Below are 7,533 nucleotides of genomic sequence, written 5' to 3' on the forward strand. Positions count from 1 at the left end.
CAGGGCGCTCAGCGTCTATGTTCGCTTTCGCGTCCAGGCGCGCAGTCCACGTGATCGCGTAGCTGTCGCAAACGCCACCAAGCACCGTGTAGCGCCGGAGAGCTCGGAGCTGTGGTTCAATATTTACAGGTGCCACACGCAAGTTCTGTAACGAGCGGTGCATTTCGATTTCGACACCAGAAAGAGGCAGGGAACAATACATAGGATTGGGAACAAGTAGCGGTTCCTCGGCTTAGACAGGGATCCCCTGAACTCATCGAGCTCAGGCCCGGGCTAGATCAGGAGAGACGGGCGAGAGTGTAAGCATCAGGATCATATGAAGTGCAATCAGTATACGGGTAATGCAATGATACACAAGGGGGGTCGCATGGGTATTTCGGTGTCGGCAATTCGTATCACATGGGTATGTCCAATTGGAAGTATGTTATTGTCGTCAACTCCACCGGATATAGTCCTTCCTAGCCATGTATTCTCCTAGACCTTCACCGTCCTTCTGACTTGGTACCGTACTCTCTCCGGGTCGCGGATGAGAACGATGATCCTCCCCGAACCGTCGTCCCAGTGGTCCAGGCGGCGTAGCTTGGGGCACTTCCACGCCAAGACCGACGCGACCTCGTCGTTCTTACGCACGCGACTCCGATCGGACAGGGAGAGCGTGAGCGACGTGCTGTCCGTGCAAGCGCATTCATAGAAAAAGCGCAGGCCATGGAACGTAGTCAGCTCCGGCATCTGCGCCAGGACGTCCGCCCATTCCACCTGTGCGAGCGCCCGTCAACAGGCGGGAGTCTCAAAGACTGGTGGACACTCACGAAGTTCGCGGTGATGTTCGCGGCCTGTTTCCCGGTGCTGGCCCCGGCTCCCGACCCGCCTGCGTTCCCTACAGCCCCCGACCCGTTCCGTTTACCGAGGTCGAGCCAGACCAGCTTCGGGACGCACTCCGCCAGCCTCCTCACGTCTTCCATGTCGTTCCATCCGGCGAGCTCGAGCCTCTTCACAGGCTGCGTACCGTTTCCAAACGCCCTGAGGTTCTCCAGGAACACCCTGTCCCTTGTAGAACCACTCAGCCGGACACCTTTCAGCGTCTCAAGCGGACGGCCGCTCGGCGCGTCGCACGGACACGCCAGGAGTGCACTGGACAATTCACGGTTCGCTTTGAGCTCACGCAAGTGGGGGAGGCAGTTCGGAGGGAAGTTGAATGTGGCGAGCTCGCCATTCCCAGCAGCACCAAAAGGCACCTCTAGGTGGAGGATCTCGAGGTTGACGTGCGCGAAGAGGAAGGATGCGGCGGCGTCGAGGCCCGCGTGCGGTGTGCACCAGAGGTTCGTGAGGGTGAGAGAACGGAGGGAGGACCAGCGGCCGCAAAGGAGGAAGTCGTCTGCGACAGGGTTGAAGTAGCCTGGGGAGGAGCGCGGGACGTAGCTGATGTCAAGGGCCTGAGACAAATCAGCTGAACACCCATATTTTCTCGTACATCAATGCAAGCGAGTACCTCGAGGTTCGCGCAATTATGGAGCATCTTGGACACATGTGACAGGTCGGGATGCTTGGACAGGCCAAATGCACTCTTTGTTCCGTGCAGGCCAACCTTCCTGAGGTCATGAAGCTGTCTACGCATCAGATTGCACCGAAGAAAGGGCTATCCTATCGCTACTACATACCAAAGGTTGCTGCCGTCGCCCCGCTCCCGTGCGACCCGATTCTTCGTCGACCTCCGAGGCCTTAAAGATGAGATTGTCATTGACCTCGACCTCCTTCAACCCCGCGCACTTGTCTAGTGCCGGCCACACAGTCTCGAACGCTACAAGCGAATGGCTGCAGCTCCACTTGAACGCCTGCAATGCACTCATCCGCCCGAGCGCGTTGAGCAGGAACCGCTCCTGCTTCGCATGCATCCCCAGCTCGTCATCCGTGCTCTCCAGGTCCGTATCAGTGCCCGCAATACCCCTCGGAACGACCACGTCGCCCGCCGGGGCGCGCTCGTCCAGCACCTCCAGCCTCCGCACGTTCCTTGCCAACGACCTGTGCACTGCGAGGTGGTGCCATACGCTCAGCTGGCTCGCCTTCGCCCGGACGACCCGATACTCCCAATGCCGCGGAAACACGACGTCGTACAGCCTCCGGCAGCTGAGCGCGAGCGCGAGCAAGTCGCGCCTGCTATCGACGTGGAACGCGACCGCGTCGAGGATCTCCGTGGGCTGGCGCACGAGCACGCGCCGGCTCTCACACGGGACGAGCCCGACGAAGGGCTCGACGACGGTGAGGAGGTGGAGCGCGAGCGTGTGCTCCGCGGGCGAGAGGCGGAGGTGGCACGCGCCGAGGCGCGAGGGGAGGAGCGAGAGGAGGGAGCGGAGCGCGTTCAGGGCCCCGAACGGGTCGGTGCGCGGGTACGAGGACGGCTCGGTGCCGGCTGGGAGCTGCGGGCGGGGGCGGCCCCCAGTGCCTCCTCTGCCCCCGCCCGCCGGCTTTGTTGTGCTGGACGCGCCGGGGCGGGGGCGGGAGGGACGCGGTTGCGGCGCCATCGTGGATGGGGACACGAAGGGAGTCAGGACGAGGGCCGCGGCTGGGGTCTCTCGCTGCGGTCCCGCAAGCTGTGACTCACCGCCATGGGAGATAGCTATGGGTAGGTGTGATGGATGAACCATCCCTTTTGTGTTGTACACGGTCATTATCAACACCGCACCATCGACATACAGAACTAATACAAAGGTGGCATCATCGACGTCTGTTAACGAACCGCACGATAAAGACTTGAACCCACCGCGTGGACCATGAGAACGTCGCACCGTGTGATCCATGCGTGCGCATGACAGACGACCACATGAGGGCACAGAGCCTGTATCACAAGAAAGGGTCCGTGTATGCACGGCAGTCTGATTGCACAATTACGCCCGAAAGAAATGCAAAAAGAGCCCATTACAAGACAGATGACAACAGACCAATTGCGAGGAGATCGTATCCTACAATGTATCCGTCAGGCCCGCGAGTCCGTGGTACATCATACAACATCACCGTCGTGAGCGCCGTAAAGTATGTGCGTGAAGTCACAGCGTGGGGGTCATCCATGGTCAGTACGCCGATGGCATCCATGTCCACATCCAAGTATCAGCATTCCCGGTCTCGTTACAGGCACTTCCTACCACCCCGCGCCCGACACGTGCGCCCGAGAGGCGGTCTAGATCCCGGCCTAGATGCTCTTCTTCTCGATCGAGCTCGACTCCTCCGCGGCGGGCGCGCCCTGCTCGGCCGCGCTCTGCTTGACGTCGTCGACGTACACCACCTGCTCGTCGTCGTAGTTCGTCTCCTTGACCGTGCGGAGCACGAGGAACGCGAGCGGGAACGAGACGAGCATCAGGATCCACGACGCGAGGTGCTCGTTCAGGAACGGCGTCGCGACGGCGTCCATGCCGAACGAGCCCGCAGAGCCCGCGGACTGCAGCGCCTTGTAGAGCCCCGCGTACCGCGCGAGCGTGAAGGGGTCGTTCGTGAGCGCGGACATGATCCAGTACGCGAGCGCCTGGTAGCACGCGTCCGAGAAGTAGTCTGCGTGTGCGTGCGCGCGGTCAGCGTGTGGACGCGCAGAGAGGGCGGGGAGGCGGGTGCTTACAGAAGAAGTAGAGCGCGCCCTTGCCCCGGTAGGCCGCGTCTTTGTAGTTGATGAAGGGGAGCGAGTTCGGGTTGTTCGTGTGGTCGACGTCCCAGCGGTTGAACGTCACCTGCCACGAGAGCGCGACGGACCACACGATGATGGTCATGACGGACACCACCGCGAGGCCGAGGTAGCCGCGCGTGCGGCGATGGACCCACTTGAGGTCGAGCACGGTGTAGCCGATGAGCAGCGCCCCGACAATTGCGCCCGCGCCCTCGAGCGTCGCGTTGAGGGCACGCGTGGGGCCGTCGAAACGGGCGGCGTTGACCGCACCCTGGTACGCGTAGAAGTAGTTGGACGCGAAGAACATAGGGGCAAGCGCTACGATACAGTGAGGAGGGTCGCGTGAGCATGCAGGAATGAAGATAGACAACACGAGCGCAGGGTAATAGACATGTATAGCGTACTCACCGAGCATGCGCCAGTCCTTGAAGAGCTTGAGAAGGCCGATAGCCTCCTCATGTGGCTTGGAGGCTGCCTCAAGCTTGACGATCGTACCGTCGGCACGGATGACCTTGTTTGGCGGGAGGATCAAGAAGGAAGATGCTATACCGACGAAGATGATCACGATAAATGCCTGTAATCCAGAGCCTCGCGTTAGCCTGCGCTGTACAGGCGGTGCTCGCCTTCTCGCGTCAGGAGAACTCCGCCGGGCAAGGCAAAGGGACAGGTTCGCGAGCGCGGAGATGAAAAGAAGTGCTCACGATGTACGTGGAGGTAGAGACTGCAGAGAGTCCGCCACTGCGGATGTTGATGGCGAGAGCGATGAGCGAGCCGATGAACGAGCCGAACTGGAAGATGGCCCAGAATATGGCGAACGCCTTGCCCTTGTCCTTTTCGAGTGGGTAGGACATCATGATGGAGCCCTGCGCGGACCAGAGGAGCGCGGCAGAGATTCCGAGGAGCGCACCAGCGAAGATGATGAACCATCCGGTACCCTGGGTCTGATAGCTAGACATGCGTCAACGCAAGTTCTTGTCAGCTCTATGACATGGGAAAATGAACTGAGCGTAGACGCAAAGCTTTGCATGTGATGGTCCTGGGTGGAATGGTTGACAGGTGCCCTGGACTCGCATGCAATATTCTTATCATTCGCGATGATTCGCTATCACTACCGATGCAAGTTGATGGCGGATAATGTCGTTACCGACGATAGGCAAGGGGGCCACACCACTTGCCAAAGCGTCACGGTAGGCCTCGAGCATGTAGTAGACCAGCGAAGAGCCTGAAAGAGAGAAGGCGAGGATGACTATAAGACTTACCACCAAAGAGAACCGACGTAGAGCGCATAGCCGAGGGTACCAAGGAAGAGCGTGAACCGCGGACCGAGCACTGCGGAGAAATGTGGCATATAAGGATGCTGCAATGTGTCTTTGAACAGAGCGTGCGAGCGGGACTTACGGTTGGTGATACCGCCGGACACGAGACCGGTGACGGCGAAGCAGCCGTAGAGGACGCCGTTAGCAGTGTCGGAGAGGGAGACGTCGCTGAGACCTCCAGCACCCAAGTTGGAGACAGCGCTGAACATTCCGACGGTAGCGAAACTGGACGCGAGAGGCGGGATCAGCGTAGACTCGCGGGAAGCGGACAAGATTAGAACATACCAGGTGATTCCGACCAGGACAACCTGCGCCGTCGGCGTGCTGTAGTGAGCCGTGAAGATTGGTAGGGGCACATAACAGAATAGAGTAGAGCGCGACGTACGTGTACCACGCGGGGAACTTGAACTCGACCATGGCGAGCGAGAGTGAGCTGCCTGGTGCTAGGGAGAGGAGGGCTGGTAGCGGGGCAGATGCTCGGAGAGAAGCAGAGCACCGGGCGGGAAGTCACTTATATTTGCGCACAGAAGGGAAGGCAGACGATAAGACAAATTGGGGGGTGTCCACATGGTGCACTCCGATAGTTTGATGCGGTGGTGGGATTTGACTGGTCTGCCCCGTACGCCCGCGCTCCCACCCGGCGTCCTCCTTCCAACGTTTCAAGTCGTCCAGGCTAGCCCAACTCTAAATCAGCTCATGTGAGCATCGGTCCATGCTGCTCGCCGCCAGAACGCGATGTGACCAGTCTTTGCCTCCTTCTGCCCCCTCGCTCCGCCGGAGACACGTTTCGCTACCCACCTTCGCGGACGGGCCCCGAAGGCGGCTGGGTGTATCAGACGTACCTGAGCTGGAGAATGCGCGGGAAGATAACGATATGGACAGGGGGGCCACATTGGGCAAGGGAGCTAAGTGGAGGACCTCGCGAGTGCGCGGACGAGCAACACATGCCGCGTTTGAGCCGAGTCCAGTCACAGGTGGACGTCCACAGAGGCGATCAGATTCATTCGCTTGAATCGCTGTTGCTGCACGCTGCGGCCAACTCCCTTGTGCTTGTGCACGGTGGACGTGGGCGGATGCGGGGTTAATGTATGTATGTACTTGAGTACGATGGCACACACTAGTACGATGGCACACACTAGTCCGAAGCCTATGCCAAGCGGGGCCACAAGTCGAGCCGGACCGAGTCCCCGGCCTGCCTCCGCTTCGCTGGCCCGGCGAGACTGAAGAGCGCGACCAGGAGGCAGATCTAGACGCTCAGTGGCGCTGCAGGCGAGGAACGAGATCTACTTATACATACCCACTCAGATCCAAGGCACAGCACATCAATTCAACCCCCTCAAATTCGTTCCCCACTCATCCCTTCTACCGTCTGCGATCACTGCCATGTACGTACGTATGTTTTCCTCTCGTGTGCTCATTATTCCATTTCCCACACTAATGATTCAGCTCGTGCGCTATCTCCTATCGCCTCCAACGGCACGCGCCATTAGTATTGAGTGAGGCACCGTTCAAGTACGAGTCATCATCTCCTTGACTATCTACGCGTTCTCTCGCATGCCACTTACTGCTTCCTTTGCCATCGGCCGCAAGAATGCTCCTACCCAATCGTCTTGGCGTCATACGCGACTCTTTATCGATGCACTCCATACCTAAATCTCTATCACTCTCCGGCCGCTAGTCTCTGCATCGTTTCTCCGACCAGGAACGGGATGCGCAGAATGTTGCCTTCGAATCCATGCAACACCCACAACCTCCTCACCGGCACCCCACACAGTGTCGCGAATTAGCACCAGCGGAGATTCATCGGAAGGAAATCACCGAAGCACGCCGGGGCTCAGCGCTCAGCAGTCGCTTACAAGTCAAGCGTGGCTGCAGTCGGCGTCACGTCGACATGAGTACCATGAGTGTAATTGTCTTCAAGACCAAGACGGCATCCCTCCAGTGAGCGAACCGCAACCCACGTGATGTTGACGGATTTTCCTCAAAGGACCGGGATCAATGGATAGCGGGATTGATTGTCTATGGCTACAGTACTTACAGATCTATAGATGCCTCAGCACATACCGGTCAGTAGTAGGACCCCCGGCAATAGGCCCAAATGTATGATGCCTGATCCGGACGAAATTGGCCCCTCAAAAAGGCCTATGCCTGGTCCAGTCCGGTCAAATCGAACAAAAATTTGCGGATGGCCTGCGCCATACTCCGGACAAATCTGACGTGCTCAGGTCGAGGCCTGATCCCAGGCGGCTGTCGGGAGAGGACCGGTCCGGGGAGGCCTTGAGGATATAATGTCGTTGGCGCACTTACTTATACGTCCTTATACCTACGTTTATCTGTTGCTACTTACTTCGTGTCACAGCCATCCATGTGTGTAATATAGGTTGTTGTACATCTAGCCTGAAGTGTGACACCTCCTTACTCAGTCTATCTCCCAATGTCACACCTGTGCAGGCGGCGGACAACGTCAGGAGCATTTCGAATCGCAAGAAGACAAACGAGCTATTGCTAGCCTACGCCGTCACTTAATACTGCTCGCTATAATCCCTATGTCTAGAAGCTCAACTATAT

The 7,533-nt window shown here is 58.7% G+C and overlaps 2 protein-coding genes across 2 annotated transcripts; both read right to left on the reverse strand.

Annotated features, from left to right (window-relative positions):
- Positions 1-489: 489 nt before the first annotated feature.
- Positions 490-2,432, reverse strand: DICSQDRAFT_14980 (uncharacterized protein; the record flags this gene model as incomplete). The annotated part of the gene is made up of 4 exons (XM_007369054.1): positions 490-756; positions 810-1,433; positions 1,490-1,603; positions 1,659-2,432. Coding segments are annotated over 4 exons (1,779 nt in total), but the record flags the coding sequence as incomplete, so codon positions are not given.
- A 421-nt stretch (positions 2,433-2,853) lies between these two features.
- Positions 2,854-5,300, reverse strand: DICSQDRAFT_110689 (MFS general substrate transporter). The gene is made up of 7 exons (XM_007369055.1): positions 5,251-5,300; positions 5,048-5,190; positions 4,909-4,978; positions 4,351-4,597; positions 4,058-4,223; positions 3,605-3,967; positions 2,854-3,540 (listed from the first exon to the last, which is right to left on the reverse strand). The coding sequence occupies exons 2-7, from the start codon at positions 5,172-5,174 to the stop codon at positions 3,185-3,187; spliced, it is 1,329 nt and encodes a 442-aa protein (XP_007369117.1). The 5' UTR covers positions 5,175-5,190; positions 5,251-5,300; the 3' UTR covers positions 2,854-3,184.
- Between the last annotated feature and the right edge of the window lie 2,233 nt (positions 5,301-7,533).

The sequence above is a fragment of the Dichomitus squalens genome (genome assembly GCF_000275845.1).
Source record: "Dichomitus squalens LYAD-421 SS1 unplaced genomic scaffold DICSQscaffold_43, whole genome shotgun sequence".
NCBI lineage: Eukaryota > Fungi > Basidiomycota > Agaricomycetes > Polyporales > Polyporaceae > Dichomitus > Dichomitus squalens.

What these genes read in the sequence shown, in the direction of transcription:
- DICSQDRAFT_110689 (XM_007369055.1), bottom strand. Translation starts at nt 5,174, where the DNA reads ATGTTCAGCGCTGTCTCCAACTTGGGTGCTGGAGGTCTCAGCGACGTC. An exon ending in TCTCTACCTCCACGTACATC is followed by an intron (nt 4,224 to 4,350) that starts GTGAGCACTTCT and finishes TCTGGATTACAG; the next exon opens with GCATTTATCGTGATCATCTT. An exon ending in CAAGGACTGGCGCATGCTCG is followed by an intron (nt 3,968 to 4,057) that starts GTGAGTACGCTA and finishes ACTGTATCGTAG; the next exon opens with CGCTTGCCCCTATGTTCTTC.